At 40.8% G+C, this 17975-nt stretch overlaps 1 protein-coding gene across 1 annotated transcript in view; it reads right to left on the bottom strand.

Moving 5' to 3' along the window:
• Positions 1 to 17975, bottom strand: part of SLC41A2 (solute carrier family 41 member 2) — a 58155-nt gene that overhangs the window by 27401 nt on the left and 12779 nt on the right. Inside the window, exons 4-7 of the mRNA XM_018553888.1 lie at positions 16763 to 16907; positions 15771 to 15917; positions 9619 to 9766; positions 5588 to 5667 (exon numbers count right to left, since the gene is read on the bottom strand). Coding sequence (XP_018409390.1) covers positions 5588 to 5667; positions 9619 to 9766; positions 15771 to 15917; positions 16763 to 16907 — 520 coding nt within the window. The remainder of the gene's footprint in view (positions 1 to 5587; positions 5668 to 9618; positions 9767 to 15770; positions 15918 to 16762; positions 16908 to 17975) is intronic.

Below are 17975 nucleotides of genomic sequence, written 5' to 3'. Positions count from 1 at the left end.
AAAAAAAAAAAAAAAAAAAAAAAAAAAAAATATCCAGATCATTTTATTTTAATACATATATTGATTGTAAAAACCCATTTTATTTATGTTTATCCATTCTTACATGCAAGTGATGCTAAACATTAAGTCTGGGTTCACACCTGGGCATACGAAATATGCGCGTTTTTACCGCGATTTGCGGTAAAAGAAACGCGCGACAAACGCGTGTTTACGAGGGCTATCCGGCTGTATCCTAATGGATTAGCGCGGAAAATACGCCCCAAAGAAGCTCCTGTACTTCTTTGGGCGTAGGGCATTTTTCAGCACGTAGGAATGCCCAGGTGGGAACCATGCCCATAGGCAATTATTGGTTTTCACATGCTGAGTGTTTTACAGCGTGTCTCTATGCACTGTAAAACGCCCAGGTGCGAACCAGGCCTAAAAGTGACAACTTTGGAGGAATTGGAGGAAACTAGAATATTGCCAGGTTTGTTTGAGCAATAACAGCAATAGTGGTTTAATAGATTTAAAACATTAAAAGGAGAACTATGGGGTTAAGTCTTTTCCCCATAGTTCTCCTTAGGGTAACGAGAGGACACAAACTAGCGTCCTCCCGTCACTCTAGGCTCAGTATACCGCGAGCTGTAGCTCGCGGTATACTGAGACGCCGCAGTATACCGCGAGCAGGTATACTGAGACGCCGCAGCTGAAGCGGATCCCGACAATTGTGCTGGCGGATCGGAGCGGGGAGGGGGGAATCCAGCCCCTCCCCTGTCACGGCAGAGAGCTGTGACAGGATCGAGAGGTGAGCGAACGCCGGTATGTGTTCGCTCACCTCCCGATCTACTGAGCCGACCTGTGACAATGAGACTGTTATATACTGAGCTTTGGGTCATGGGAGGAGGTTAGTATATGTCCTCCTGTGACCCTAAAGAGAACAATGGGGAAAAACAAACACTCACCCCATAGTTCTCTTTTAAGAATATAAACTGTAACCTTTTTGTGATCATGTTAGAGCATAAACACGAGCAGTTTTCAGTGTTGAGCAGTACTGACATGATACATAGGGGTTGATTTACTAAAGGAAAAAAGGCGGTTCACTTTGCAAGGGAATATGCACTTTGCAGGGGAAGTGTCCCTTAGCTTAGTTAATGTGGTGAAACTTCACTTTGTAAAGAATACTCAATCATGTGCAAGGAAAATGTAAAAAACTGAATATTTTCTTGAACATGATTAGGTGATGGAAGGCAGCAGAGCTTTCCCTCGTTCACTAAACTATGGGCAAACTTCTCCTAAGTGTAAATTCACTTGCAAAGTAAACAGCCTATTTGCCTTTAGTAAATCTACCCAACAGTGTTTAGTTGAGCATAAGCTGCACATTGCATTTGCTAAAGTAAACACACTATAGGGTTGGGTCCATACTGATACTGCTATCCTTATTCCCTTGAGAGCTTGTTTAACCCATATGCACTTCACAGTCATTGATTATTAAAGGAGAACTATGGGGTCAGGGCTTTTCCCCATAGTTCTCTTTAGGGTAACGAGAGGACACAAACTAGCGTCCTCCCGTTACCCTAAGCTCAGTATACCGCGAGCTACAGCTCGCGGTATACTGAGACGCCGCAGCCGGAGCGGATCCCGACATCGTGAGTGACAGCTGGCTCTGCCTGTCTAGAGGCAGAGCCAGTTGTACCCGCCCCCTCCCCCATCCGTTCCGCAAGTCAGCGCTGGCGGATCGGAGCGGGGAGGGGGGAATCCAGCCCCTCCCCTGTCACGGCAGAGAGCCGCGACAGGATCGAGAGGGGAGCGAACGCCGGTATATGTTCGCTCACCTCCCGATCTACTGGGCCGACCTGTGACAGTCTCATTGTCACAGGTCGGCTAGAACTATGAGGTGAGTGAAAAGCACTCACCTCATAGTTCTCGTTTAACAAAGACTACCAAATACAGCAACTTGACAGTGCTGTGCTTTTTGTCATTAAGCACAGCAACCTTTGCAAACTGGGCGCCATATAAGAACAATGCACTTAATATTTTTTTTTTTTCCAAAGTAAAGTTTTTACATAGCTAAATAAAAAATGCACATTAGTTTAACACACTGACATAAAAAGACAGCCAAGGTTGAATGATAAAGATTTGAAATACCTCTTCCCACTATTTCTGATAATACATTCATTTACAGTGAATGCACTGTATGACAGTATAAAGAAGGAGACAAAGATAAAGAAAGTCATCTATTATTGTAGAGGACACAATAGGACACGGGGAGACTAATTAGAAGATAAATTGTACAGGCTTTAAATGCCATTTTATAATTTTCTGTAACATATTCATTTGCAAACAATAATCTTATGTGATGTATGCCAGCATAAAGGCATAAAGAAAGGATTTTGAGTAAAAAAACAAACGTGTATGTATTGAAAAAATGTACCTTAAACAGCTGATCAAATTAATTCTAGCACGTGACAAATTTTAACTACACTTTTCAACTATTTCAGACAAAAACGTGCTGATTTTAGCGAACTCTGCAGGCCTGCAAGGTAAAATGCATATGTTTATCACTTCCCCTATTCCCCCACTAGCAAGAATTATATTTATTTATATATAGCCACCAACCTAATTCAAACAGGGAGTGGTAATATCATTGTTACCATCACTATGCAAAAATTTACCATGTAGGGTCTCTAAAGCAGTGGTCTCAAAGTACCGGCCCGCGGGCCGGTACTACCGCGTTTCCCCCGAAAAGAAGACACTGTCTTATATTTTTTTTTTCAACGAAAAAAGACACTAGGTCTTATTTTCGGGGGATGTCTTATATTTACCTGGCTGCAGCAGTCCGCTCTCAGCTCTGATGCCGTCCACTTTGACCCCACTGGCTATGCTGCGCTGTGACTGCTGGGAAATGTAGTCTTCAGCGGCAGCCGAGGCAGACAGGTGGGTGTGTGTGTGTGTGTGTGCGTGCATGCGTGCGTGCGTGCGTGCGGGGGGAGGGAGCTGCGGCCGGTCTTCACATGTAAAATTCTATTATATGTGCAGCTACCCCGAAAGTAAGACCTAGTGGATCTCTGTAATATAAGACCTACCACCGAACTAGGTCTTATTTTTGGGGTAGGTCTTATATTACAGAAATCCCTGAAGATAGCGCTAGGTCTTATTTTCGGGGTAGGTCTTACTTTCGGGGAAACACGGTATATGTGGCCCGCAGCCAGCTCACAAATCAGGTACGCGTACGCATCTCCAACAGAGATCTAGACCGCAAAGCTGCTTCAGTGCCGCACTTGGGTTGATTAGTAAGGTCTGCAGCAGACCTTACCAATCAATCACCAGCGATCATGCCTCCTCACAGCCTGCTCCCTGCAAAAAGGAAGGAGAGGGGGCTCTTTATTTTACATGCGGGGGGACTGGGAATTGTATTATTTTTTATGTGTGTGTGTGTGTTTGTGTGTGTGTGTGTGTGTGTGTGTGTGTGTGTGTGTGTGTGTGTGTGTGTGTGTGTGTTATATATATATGTGTGTATGGGGGGGGGGGGGTGTATTATTTTATATGTACATGGGTAGTTTTTTTAATGTGTATTGGTGTATGGGGGGGAGTGTATTATTTTATATGTGCAAGGGTAGTATTTTTTATGTGTATGGGGGTAGTGTATTAGGCTCCATTCACACCTGTACCTTCACGTGCGATTAGGGATTCCTGCGTCAGGAACTTGCATTTTCCTGCAGCAGGAATCTGGCCTAATCTGGCGTTTAAAAGCGGCAGCTATCACCCATTCAAGTTAATGATCAGGTGACAGCCACTGCATGTAAACACCTGCAAACCGCATGTAATGATATGTGATATGATTACATTTGGTTAGGAATCAATCACTCTCCCTGGATGTATCGATTGTGCATCCAGGGAGAGTGTTTTCTAACTGCATGTAATCATATCACATACCATTACATGCGGTGGGCAGGCGTTTACATGCAGCTGCTTTTACCTGATCATTAACTTGAGTGGGTGACAGCTGCCGCTTATAAAAGCCAGATTAGCGATTACTGCTTGACTAAAACACAAGTTCCTGATGCAGGAATCCCTAATCGCAGCTAAACCTACCAATATGAATGGGGCCTTATCGGGAGTATATTAGTGTCCGTAGTTCCATACCAGGTATAATGAAATTTTATATTAAAGTATGAAATTTGGCAAGCGGCCCTCATGGGAGAAAAAAATTTGTCGAGTGGCACCCGAGTGAATTGAAATTGAGACCCCTGCTCTAAAGAGTCCCTCCACCTGAAAGCGACTTTTCAGTTTTTGGTAGATGCTGGGCAGGACCATAACCATGTGTGATGGGGCCTATAGCAAAACCATAAAAGAACACCTTATCTCTATAATCTACATCTCAAAGGCAATTCCTCAAGTCACGCATGATACTTATCGCTTTCACATTAATCTCAATCCAAAGATAGACTAAATTATTACTTTTGGATGGACTGACCACATGCTATTCAATTTTTGCAGTGTTATTAATCTGACCATTACCTGAAACAAATGCATAGAGTAAAGATAACCACTGAAATCAGATGGTGATCAGAAGAGAACTTGAAGCACAATAACTTCTGTACACTTACATTTTGCCCTATAGTCCATGTTACTGAAAAGCATAAAAGGAAGCAGTCAACCCCTAGCTCGAGACATAGAAACCCTAGTAAAATAGTCCACTGATAATTACTCCCAAGAAAATTAGATGATGATGTCCACTGGCACTCAACAATTATCACCAGCAAAGTGGCCTACATTCATAAGAGTTTCTTGAGGGATTTGTCCCAAACATGTGTTGCATTGCTAGCAAAATTGTGTGGCCTGTATATTGGTTCTTTGTACTGTACCAAAGGGTGGTTGCATTAACATGCTACAATACCTGGGATCTGTGTGCTGATAAACACAACAGCTCACTTATTATTAGCCATCAATACAAACAGATACTATTCTTTTTAATTGTAACCATATTGAGCCACCCATATCCAAAAGTGGCCAACATTCTTAAGTGGCCAACATTTCTTGAAGGATGTTTCCTGAACATGCATTGCATGCAAACTTGTGTAGTGAGTGGCCTGTATATTGGTTCTTTGTATTGTACAGATAAAAGGTTGGATTAATATATTACAATATTTGTCATCTGTGTGCTGATAAACACAACAGATCAATTATAAGTAGCCATCGATAAAAACATGAAAAATGATTTACAAGTGTATCCATATCAAGCCACTCATATCCACCAGACATCGCCAATTTCTGGCATTTTGCCTGCACTGAAAATCCAATTAACTGGGCCTGGGAAGAGATGGTACAGCAAGTTACTTTTCTTCATATACAATCTAATAATTGATGTACGGCTGCAAGAAGCTGATGTTTATGAATATTCTCTCTCCAGCAGTGATATAAATGTTATTTTATGTGTGTGGGTGAGAGGCTTCTAAATTATCTGTGGCAGCTTATTGAAAACGTCTGTACTTGGAAGGAACATATTTAAACAGGTTCAGCTTCATGCATATGTATATCATTAACCCATACAACAATATTATTTTTACTATCCATGTGGGCAATGGAATACACACAATATAATTCTTACCATTTATTACTGGTGTGTAGACAACAATCCCAACCAAGTTTGGGTCGGAAACAGTTGTGTCTAGTATAAGGCCGCCAACACTGGGGGGAAAAAAAAGGATCTTGTTAATAAGGCAGACTGTGCTAGGTACTTAATAACTTATTTAACATCTTGATTCTGTTTTAAGATGCTATAAGTTCAAGTAACAGTATCTCTTCTGGGACCCACTGAGGCTTTGTCACAAGCTATGCAGCAAAGATGTGAGACTTTCTTTGTAGTCAGTCTCTAGGATGTGCAAGTGGCTGCAGGCTTTAATTAATAGATGAGCACAGCCAAGACACACAGCAAAAGGAACACACAAGATAAAACTGGGAAGTAGAAAAGTTTCAAAACATGTTTTGCAGCAACTATTAAGCCATTTCGTATCATATGCTTGGTCTATAGGAAAGGAAAAGCAAAAAGAAAAAAAAGTCTGACAGAAGAGAGCTGGCAAATTATGTGTGATAAATATTTTATTGATGAAAAAAGTTATATGGGAAAAGCAGGTTAACACTAAAGTCATATAAAGGTCAAGAACCTCATAATATTTATAGTGGTATTGGGTTATTTGGCTGGTACCACTCACTGATTTCATTCAATAACTATGGTCTTAGAACTGTATCAAAAAAAAGAAAAGCTGTTACTCATCATAACCTCCTTTCTTCATCTTGTAACCTTCACTATATGGATGGATGGGGAAGCTAATGTTCCAGATATTTTCCATTATCAGGACCATAGCAAGGGATTAAAAAAAGTCATACAAATCCAGTAACAGACATTAAAATCTAGGTGCAAGAATCTTATTCTGAGTAGTGTGATAATTTATGCTTTCCACCAAGGTCAACAGAAATAATTAAAGCCCAACTTCAGACAGATATAACAAAATATCAAATAATTCAGTCATGTATTCATTTAATATCAAGTGAACCTGAGCTTGGCTAAAAAATACCCAAAGCCTGACGTTACCTGTGCTTGCCTTTGAATGACTTCCCTGTGTCGTCTAGGCCTGGGTAATACCTAGGGCCTACTAAAGTCGATGTTATGATCCACACCTCTTGGCATCCTAGATAAAAAAATTTTGCCAGCACACACAGGAACTTGTTGAAAAGTCTACAGCAGGGATAGCCAAATCAAAGATTTAATGTGACAGATCACATAAACGTGCAATGTTATGGGGCTGCCCAAGACTCTTTTATCACATGCCTGATGAAGGGGTTCTGCATGGCCCCAAAACATTGACTTTATATGATGTCTCAAATTAAAGCTTTGGGCTGTGCAACAAGCTGTGTTTACTCCTCACATTTTCTCTATGTTCTGTACTAATAACAGTCAGGAGTTTCAACAGCACCCTCACACACCTCAGGGTCTAATCCGGTACAATTTGTGGTGGGAATATATTGATTGTTTGTCTTGACATCCTGACCCCCATTATTAAAACCGTCAAATGCCAGAGCCTAGGTGACAAAGCAAGGTTAAGGCAGGGGCTTAGTGCCACAAGTGGCAGGCATTCATATCAAACCGGGAAGAAGGCCCTATCAACAGCCAGTATCTACCATCCAAGGGGCTCAGGAAATGCAGAGGGCTTCACCTGAAGGGCTCCACATCATGCCAGCACTTCTGCATTGTGGTTACTGTACGCACTTTTTCACCATCTATATAAAGTATTTGAGTTCAACTTTAAATCAACTTCTCCTAATCCACTGCACAGTACACGGCACACAGAGAGAGTAAGCAAGGCCATACACCATTGCATGGTGCTTTCAGTGTCAAAGAAGGGACATGTTGATGGAGGAAGAAAGCAAACTGGGCAAAATAATAATGCATCCTCAATGTGCAATAAATAGGCTGGACATGTGTACTGGACCAATCAGTTATGCTACTGCAATGAAGGTCCAGGATCCACCTGTGTCATCTGGTAGGGGTGTCTGGATCACTAGACTGGCTAAATAGAGTTACATAGAGTAGTCTTTTGGCAGGAAAGACAGATCATAAATATGCATTTCAATTGTGTATTTAGTGTACTGCAGAGAAATGCTGGGCAGGGTAACAATTTCACCACACTGCCACCCTAGCTATCTAGTCCAGCCAGCCCTTCCACAGAGCTAAGGGCAGTGCTATGCAGGTAGCCATAGTAAGCTGTCATTAGTCTGTTTACTCCAAAAAAATTAATTTTTAAATTGGCTGACTGGGTTACTGCAAGCTGTTTTTCTATATTTACATCTAATAAAAGTGCTGTTTAACTTAACAAACACACTGGGCATTCTGGCAAATGTGGCTTGACGTAAACCGCTGATGCTATGTGCATTTATATGTATGCATTAATGATAATGCCCCAGTGATGGATCAATGACAATCAAACATGTAATCAAACAATTCTTGAAGAAGTGGCCAAAATTCACACAGTGGGTGCCGCTGTCGGCACCCTTTCGGCCGGCATCCCTCAATCAGCTGATCAGCCAATGAGCTGCTGTTCTGTCTGGGTATTCAATGTATTGTCTGGCCGCTGGCAGAATACAAAGGACACAGCAGGGATTCCTTGATCAATGCGCTTGCAGTGTTGATGGAAGAATCTGCTCTATTTTTTTTGTTTAGCCCGCGGGTTGAATGAAAAAAAAAAATAATAGAGCAGTGTATGGGCAGTTTAACTTAACTGTTAAAACCTTTGAAGATGTATGCACCTTGCGTCTACAACATATAACATTCGCTTTATCAATTTATTTTTATATATATATGCACTACCTTTGCTGTCAGTGCTGGTGCTATTTTAACTATCTTGACTGTTTGTCTGCAAAAAAATCAGGATACGGATTTGTTTCCTACTGAGAGATAATCTATATTCTGAAATATTTCTATGAATTCATCTCTATATATTCATGGATATTTGTCATACCAATGTAATTGCATCCATGAAACAGAGGCACCCTGCTGAGGAAAGCACCGTGTGCCATGATCATAACTTAGCTTGTTGTGATGACTGTTATGCAAAATCTGTACAATCTGATGTCAAGTTAAAAAGGTTGCTTGTTTTTTTTAAAGCAGAACTTCCCCATTTTGTCCTCCTCTGCCAACCGTGGTTGTTTAAAGTTGCTGTGGGTTATGTGGGGGAGCCAACCAAAGGGTCATTTTTAACTAGATGGGGAAAGCATAGTCTTTACAAATAATCAAAATGAATAAACCCGTGCTTTTTAACTACAGAAATCTCAAAAGTATTTTTTTTAAAGAATTTAGAGCTAGTGTCAAGTTTTTATGAATGTTGCAAGTTTCCTTTGTTTTTATGGGGTTTTTTTGCCTCCCTTTCATCTTCCCGTGTCCAGGCTGCCTCCACATATCCAGGTTGATTCTCCCTCCAGCCTCCCATCACCAGGCCGCCTCCCCTTTCACCCTGCCATCACCAGTCGGCCTCCCCTTCCACCCTCCCATCACTAGGCCACCTCCCCCTCCCCAGGCTGACACTCCCTCTATCCTCCCATCACTAGACCGCCCCCCCTCTTTCATCATCAGTCGCCTCCCCCTCCGCCTTCCTATCTCTAGGCTGCAGGTGTTATAGCAACGTTTGCGACTACGTTAGAATGTGTGAGCGGTGATGTGGTCACACATTTTAACGTAATCCTGCACAGTTTTACAGCGCTGGAATGTGTGACCGGTCACCTATTTTACCGTAATCCCGCCCAGTTTTTCGGCGATGGAATGTGTGACCCCTAATAGGTCAAGCATTCCAACGCTTTCTCATCTGTTCCGGGGCATATCAGCATTGCAGATTGTATGTGCAGGAGAACCGATCTGCCCTGGAACAGCTGTTTGGTCCTGAAATGTCACCAGTGCGATCTCACATTCCACAAAGTCAGATAGAAGTGACATTTCAGGACCGATCAGCTGCTCCAAGGCCGATCGGTTCGTTCAGCTTGGAGCTTTGCGCTAATGATCCAACCAGCCAACGATTTGTTTTAGAAGATGAATCAAATGATGGCACCTTTATTTTATAGAACTACAAAAATCAGAGGAAAGATACCTACCTGCTAATAAGCATTGCAGTGATGACTGGCTCCCAGCCAGAGTGCAGGACAATTCTTGTTGCCGGGTGTTTGGATGCTACTACAATCCATATTGGAGTTAGAGCCAAGAAGAAAGCACCAACCAGCGGTGACACAAATGAATATGAATCTAGAACACAGAACAAATAGCAGTAATGATATTTCTTGTATGTGTACAGACAAGACAAAAAAAATGAAACATTTCTTTTAGGACAGCAAGTAACAAACAAACAAACATGTTTTAGTACAGTCAGGAAGTTTTTTTTATTGCTGTTTATGCCTTTATATCCAGGCAACACCTACACTCTTCAGTTCTTGTATGGGCCTCAGAGGGATAGGCACAGATCATAATAAAAACTTGACAAATTCTTAATTCTTGCCTACTCTATCTAAAAGTGGGATCTAGCTTTGGAAAGGGTAAGGGTGGCCATACACCTAAAGATATCTCTCACTCAGCCCAGCAGGCTGAACAAGAAAAATCACTCAACTCCCCTTAAGCAGCTTGAATTGACAAAGCTCCACTGCATTCTGACAGTGGGCACCCGAAGCTGTCAGAATACTCGAACAGTGACTGCAGCTGATTAGCTGCAGTCACTGTTAGGCTGACTTTTTATGCTTGGCTCTTTTAATTTTCAGTTGAAGCTTCCCTCATCTCACATTCCTACATTTAGGAAATTTATGGGTGTCATTATTATTTGTCAATGCAGTTGAGGTTTGGTGGAATCATGAAAAACAGAAAAAAAGACAGTAAAAATGTTTCTTAGTTGCTTTAGTAATATAAGGAAACAGTAGAAAAAGACCTATTATTTGGTGCATTTAAAATGATGTCCCTAGTTTCCACGTCTACCACAATGTCCTGTGCCCGGAATGCAAGGGATCGCATACATAAAGTCTCTTTGCCTTCTGGAGCGGGAGGGGGTGTGGCAGTGCCATTCAAATCAATAGCACTGCAGATACGCCCCTGTCCTCAGTACGATCGGCGGCACAGGAACACGTGGGAATAGAATGAATGCCCTGTGTCCCAGCACGGTGTGATTGCAAAAAAAAAAAGTGCATGCGTGATTTTTTGTGATGGCACCGCACTGGAATACAGGGCATTTTATTACCACACGTTCCTGTGCAGCCGACCAAACTCTGGGCAGGGGGCGTGTCTGCAGTGCCATGTACTTGAATGGCACTGCCATGCCCCAGAACACAAGGAGACTTTTCGAATGTGATCCCTTGCGTTCCGGGCACGGGACATTGCGGTAGACGCACGGACTGGTGGAAACAAGCTCTTAGAGCTAGTTCACACCAAATGCAGTTTGGCAGCTGCATCCAAAATGCATCACAATCCACTCTCTGTTATAAATTAAACCTTAAATGTTTTAAAAGCTTGCACCTTGAATACATATTTAGTTATGCAAATGAAAAGTATTACCAATATTGTAAAGAGGAACACCAGGATTTTGAAAAAAAGTTAACCCTTGTAGTGGGGCTACGCTCACACTGCAAGTTACGGTAACTGCTCCTTTTGGTCTAATCACAAATAAAATTTAAATTTTAAAGTTAAATTTAAAAAATCCTGTAGTTCTTCTTTACTGTTCCTACAGCCCGATCAGTGAAAGATCAATTGCTACCTCACTGCACTCCCATTACTGATAATTGTTCCTTTGAAAATAATAAATCAATTACCAGTCAATATGTTGGTACTGCAGTACAAAAAGTGACTGCCATATACTCCTCTCTGGATATTTTCAGTCTATCAGGTCGAGAGCCAAGAATAACCTTGAACCAAAGATATTTAGCAGGAAACTTTGGCAGAAGAAACTGCTTCATATGTAGAGTCAATAAAGCAAAACACTTAGAGGAATACAACATGTCAGATAGCAGAGCTTGTCTATACCATTAGGGATAGTGGTACACAGCTAATCAATATGTAAACAGCTGGTAAAGTTGCATTATGCATCTTCTGTGTGGGTGGTTCTCACAGATGATTATGAAGTATTGTTTCAGAATTTCTAAAGTCTAAATCAATAGGAAAGCCAAACGTAATGGATTCTCCTGAAAAACTTCACTCTCTCATCCACAAATGTATGTAGATAAAGGTAGCTTTAATAGTTAGCATTTGTTAGATGGATTTCCTCTTACCAGTCAATTGCTAGCTTAAATTAGATTATTATTAATTAAGTGGAAAGATCAAGGATGTGCAGTAACCATAGCAACCGATTAGGAACCAGAAGATTGGTATAGGCCAACAAAAAGTTGGTTTTTGATTTGCTGCAGTCAGCTGCAGAACACAGTGTTTACATTGTTATTCCTATCACTCCATCCATGGAAGAAGCAAGCTATAAAGACCAGTCGAGAATTTTTTTTGCCCAGCCACAGATGCCAGAGAATCCTGGGGGATTCCAAGGATTTTTCCTTGTATTCTAATCTGGAATCTGTTGCATCCATATTACATGCAGCTCCTCATATATGTAGTGCGAGGATCTGATTTCTGAAGAGCATGTTGTGGAACCCTCTCACTCACTTAATGTAGTGATCAGATTCAAAATGTCCAAATCACATCTAAATTGGCCATACCAACCAGTACAATAATGGAGTACTGACACTTATGCATGCATACATCAGGTTATAAGAGACAGCCAAGAACATTCAGTGGGTATGCATACGAATGCATTTCCTGCATTACATAAAAGGTAAACTCAAAGATTTACCAGTTTACCCAAAACAGGAAGTAAATTAAGTGCATCTACCTCAAAAACATAATATATTGCAGCTTACTGATCCTTAAACGTGGTGGCTACAGTCATTTTCTTTGGCTTTTTCCTTTTTTTTTTTACCTGGTCACCCAGCCAGTAACACACTTCCTGTTTTAGGGTGGCTCCATTCTATGGAGAAATAACAGAGCCACCCTTAGACAGCAGCATGGCCACCCTGTGGGGAGGGTAATGTCAACTTTAAGGAGAGTCCTGTCACTTGGCCGAAATTTGACCAAGTGTACGCCAATGCTGTCATGTTGGCTTGGATGGGGAAATCTAGAGGCTGAACAAGAAAAAAACTGCGTGTGGCCAACTTTAGGAACACTAGAAGATTTACTTGATAAATTAAAGTCACACTCCAAGTAAAACTTTTTAAGCAATTACAACAGTTTTTTTTCTTCCCTTTATGATAAAGGTTTTACATGAATGAATAAAAGCTGACCATTGTAAGCAACCCTGTCAGTGTTAAATGGCTTGTCTCAACCCACTATGTGCCACTTTGTTGATCAGCTTGGTCTGTTAAAGGAAGATGAAAAATAACAGACTTACTGGCAGAAGATGAAAATGAAGGAAATGCGAATATGGGACACTCCAAAATTACTGAAGAGTACATCTTTTATTGACACATGTGCATGTCATCACATAATAGCCTAGACGGTCAGGAGTGCAATGTGCTTATAGACTTTTCAAAATAAAGGAAACACCCCTAAAAAATAAAGCTATTGCATCCACCACATTTATGAATTGGTAAGCAGCAATATATTCAATTTTTGCTTTTGGTTTTCAATGCACATTAAGGTGGAATGCTGGTTCAAAGCTAAGCATGGATTGAAAAAATAAAGCAGGAGTTTCTTTATGCACCTGAAATATTTTTTTCAGTTATAACTACAATATGGCTATTTGTCTATGAATTAGCTCTAGCAAAACTTCATCTTCCAGTCAGTCTGTATGTTTTTTTAGTGAGGGCATCTTGTAAGGTCTAATCCAAGTGCATCAAAGATACTATAGTCTAGATCAGGGGTAGCCAAACTCTGGCCCTCCAGCTGTGGTGGAACTCCAAATCCCATGGGGCATTGCAAGATTCTCACAGACATGACTCTCACAGACATGATATGCATCATGAGATTTGTAGTTTCACCACAGCTGGAGGGCCGGAGTTTGGCTACCCCTGGTCTAGATATTTAGCCCCAATACAAGACAATAGAAAAAGCAGAAAATCCTTATTTAATGATAAGAGCTTTGTTGCATTTCAAGTAAAAGATTAAAGTTATAAAGATCTCACTCTGACTTAGTAATCCCTCTTTCTTTATCTTGTTTTTAATGGCGACCCCTAAAAACAAAAGAGCACCATGCGGATTATATAATCCTGTTTTGTGTATAGCAGGTATATCTTAGAGCAAGAGCTGACCTGTCTTATTCCTCTCCTTGCTAGGGTGGCCATAGATCGTATTTAGAGGCAGCTGCAAAGTGTGGAAGGCAGAAGCAGTAGACAAGACTTTCCTTTCAGAGGCCAATATCTGTATGTTATTTTTTTCGCCAAAGTTTAGTCCCCCAATGGCCTCTACAGGAAAACTAAAACTGCATCCTAATCTGTATCAAAGCTAAAGCAACATATTAGCGTGCATTAAACCTTGATAATAACATATATACTTGAGTTTCTGAAAATTAATAATGGGTTTTCCAACTAAATTATTCTGAATTATGGTATATGCAAACCTGGTAAGATCATAAGAAAGGATTCCATAATACCTGTTGGATATTTTTAATCTTTTTTACGGATAGCACAACAGAAGATGATGGAACACACAAAAAGGCGGCAATGGGTACTAACAAAAACTCTAAAATGGACAGGAACGTAGGCAGCAATCACTGGCACCTATGACAAACACTTAGATGGAATTAGCTTTTAAGGTGGCATGACCTAATACTGTTTTCATTAAAAATGACGTCCCTGTAGACCCAGAGCAATTAAACACATTGACAATAAGCATCAAAGCATTGCATGTTTAGAAACCAATCTACAATATGTAATACTGTACATGCATAAATATCTGTTAAGTCTAGGGAGCCATCTAGTGGTAGAAACAGCACAGAAAAAAGCACAGCACATAAGTACTACTGAAAGAAAAACTTAATTGATATAATTTAAAACATTGAAAATAAACCTGTAGACAACTTTACAAGTGCACAAATGTATCTTCAGAAAGTGCTTCAAAGTTTTCAATTGCAACACTCCTAAATACACAAATCTTTGAACAATACATTTACTAAAGAGGCAGCTCATTATAGCATTTCAGGTTGATAGATCATACTTTTTAAGCTGACAATATATGCTGCAATAGCTGCAGAGGTAATTAGTATTTCAACAAAATCATATACCTATGGTGCTACAAAGACCACTGTGTAAGTAAGGAAGGATAATTTTAAAAATAAGCAGACACTGTAGAATATGTGGTAGGAATGTTTCCTTAAATGCCATTTTTTCTATCTGCTCAAACAGGCTTTAGAAAGGAACTGGGCAATCTTTTTTTATCTGTTAAGGAGGCATTCTTATCAAATCTGGCCATAAATGCAGGTGGCTAAAGTAGACGTGTATCCCACCAGCTGGCACTGTACGAGTGGGAAGAAAGGTCCATGCATAGCCAGAGTTACAATTAAAATGGGAAAGTGATATATCAGTAGATGGTTCCAGACATCTGATTTGAGCTCCATGCATCAACTCACAGTCTCACCGTGTCATGTACACATCAGAATGAAAATTCCTATTTCCTGCCAGGCCAAGGCCAGGGTGAGGTCAGCCCACAGCCTTAAATTCGGCCACAGCCCAGACAAACTCCAGAACACTGTGACATTGTATGTAATTACTCACCCATTAGCTAGGGGTCAGGAGAACTCAACAGAATATATCCTATTGGCTGACACAGTTTTGCATATTAGTGACAGAAGCACATTAAACAATGTAACCTAACAGGGAAAGAGTACTATCACAGTGCAATAGTCCTAAATGTATTAAAAGTACATTGAGCCTTTTTTTTTTCCTAGGTTTTTTATTAGATATTGCTGCATCAAATATAAGATCATTCTGTAAGATCATCATAAGAGAGACAATTATGTGGGATCATTATAAGCGATACAGTTAAAAGTCAATTCTCAAGGGAACGCACATGTTTTTAGCTATAAAAAGGTACATGTCCCTTTTGATGCGTTGTCTGCACATTCAACTAAATGGGCTGCACTAACACAATGCACATTAAGGCACAGTACAACTCAAATTATTGCACGTGTTAACGCAGTGCACCAAAATGGAAAAGTCTTAAAGAGCCCCAAGCAAGCATCCACTACAATTACAGATTTTGAAGCTTTAGCAGTTAAAAGAGTAAATACACTTACCAATGCAGCTGTAAAGACCTTGGCTTATCCATGCCAATATAGCAAGGGTGATGAGATCCCCAAAACTAGCAGCAATGGGAGTAGCAACATTGTCCGGGTTTATCCCAGTTTTCTTTGATCCAACAATTACTCCTACCATAATTATACCTGGAGTGTCAAAGAAAAAAAGAATGTATTAACGCTAGTTTCAGAAGGAGGTCAGCAATGGCGACCCCTGAACATATCTCATGTCAGGTTGCCAAATATATTGCATACTATGTACTAATGTATTGTATCTTTTTCTTCTTTTCCTCTTATCATGCAAACATAATAAATAATAAGCATGCTTGCTGTACAATTACATTATTCATGAATCAGAAAACATAGAGGAAGCTTGGAAAGCCTTACATACATCAATTCTAGGTCAGCAACTTAAAGTATTAAAGCAAGAGGGTTAGCATTACAGCTGGAATTTACTGAATGAGGGGTCAGCAATCGAAGCTGCCATGTTTCCTTATGTCCATTCAGTGCAAAGTGACAGCGTCAACTGATAGCCCACCTTCCCCAGAAAGGTATACTCCTTGCTACGCTGTCCTTCACTGCCTCCCTGCGCCATCAGAGCCCTCTCTCCAATGCTGTAATACAGCGGGGCTTGTGGGATGGGGAATAGTGCCTGGACCTGATTGGCCAATCACCGGGCTAACATACTGTCACATGTGGGGGCAATACTGTCTTCCACGCAGGTAAATGACGACACCATGTGATACAAGAGCTTACTTTGGGTGGACCCCTGTGGTGGGAGGTGGCAAAGGAGCATAGATCCATAAGTATTCATTGGTGGGAGTAAGTCAATACCTCCACATTTCCTTTCCATCAGTTTTTAACACATGTATTAAATACATCTTTTTTACCACTTGAGGCACTCTATAACATCAAAATCCAATGAATAGTTAAAAAAACAGACCATCTTCACAGAATGGCCTTTTTCTCTTCTATAGTAGCAGTTTGCTTACCTTGAAAAAGTGATGCGATAAAAGCAGTCGCTACGCTACTAGAACAGAGCAGTATTGCATGGTCCAGACGGTATTTACCCTCTGGAATCCAGCCTAAAATAACTGCTGCAACAGCAGCCAAAAATCCAACCACTGTTGCTTGTACCTGCAGAGAGAGGGAGAGAAAGAGAGAGGCAAAGCATTACTGAAGCCAGAAAACATTTATAAAACAGAAAAGTATAGGAGCTACTTATTTTTGATTACTCTCCAAATAATGTTGCATCCTACAATAAAAAAGTCATGGAGGTTCCATCAACAGTGTATCACTCAACTACTCTAGCATTCAGATGTTAGCAGAATCCCTAAAGCCTATCTCCAGGTAAAAAAACAAAAACCCTGCCCTATACTGCAATACTCCTTTGTGTGTAGGGCTATGGAGAACTTTTACTTGCCTAATCCCTGCTCCCCCGCCAATCAGCAATCACCTTTCTCCCCTAAGGCTCATGGACTGTCTCTTGGTATCTTCATGTATAATGCAGGTCTTAGGTCAAGTTATACTCACCCAGTCCTTGAAACCAGCTTCTTCTTAGATTGTTCCCTGTAGACCTCTCCCCCTCTGCTGCAGCAGTCTAAAGGTCCCATATATCACCACATTCTATGCACGGTGTATAGGATGTAAGGGTGCCAAGTCACATACTATCATTGCAGCAGAGAAGGAGACAGGCTTGAGGGAGCGGTGTCATAGTCCGCAGGCTCTGAGAATCAGGTGAGTAACTTTTTTTTTTAAACCTAGACAAAAATGAGCAGATAACCCTTGCAGTGTGGGGGTAGTAGCCCCTGTTCTATCAAAGTTTGTGACTAGGTTGGAATGTGTGATCGGTCACATGGTAAAATTTGTGCCCGGAGGTCTGCTTCAATGCTGGCCACACATGTTGCAATTTGAATGTAAACCACCTTTGTATTTACATCCAAATCAGGCAGGCCCTCACACTACATTGCCACTGATAAATATAAAAGATCAGATTATAATATGTGTGACCAGTTTAAAAGATAAAAGCTATGCGGATGAGATGAATCTTACATAGAACTTCTGTTCTCGTACAGAGTGAAAACCAAGTCTGTAGGCGTTTACATCTCAGACTAGAAGAGGAACTGCCTAGAATTGTTTGAAAAGCAATCATTTTGTCAGTAACTCAAAAATAAAAAGTAGTGATGTATGCAAGGTTGGGGGGGG

The sequence above is a fragment of the Nanorana parkeri genome, unplaced genomic scaffold (genome assembly GCF_000935625.1).
Source record: "Nanorana parkeri isolate BGI_ZX_2015 unplaced genomic scaffold, ASM93562v1 scaffold132, whole genome shotgun sequence".
Lineage (NCBI taxonomy): Eukaryota > Metazoa > Chordata > Amphibia > Anura > Dicroglossidae > Nanorana > Nanorana parkeri.
The sequence above is the reverse complement of the archived record's forward strand: the minus strand, read 5'-3'. Positions and strand labels throughout refer to the sequence as shown.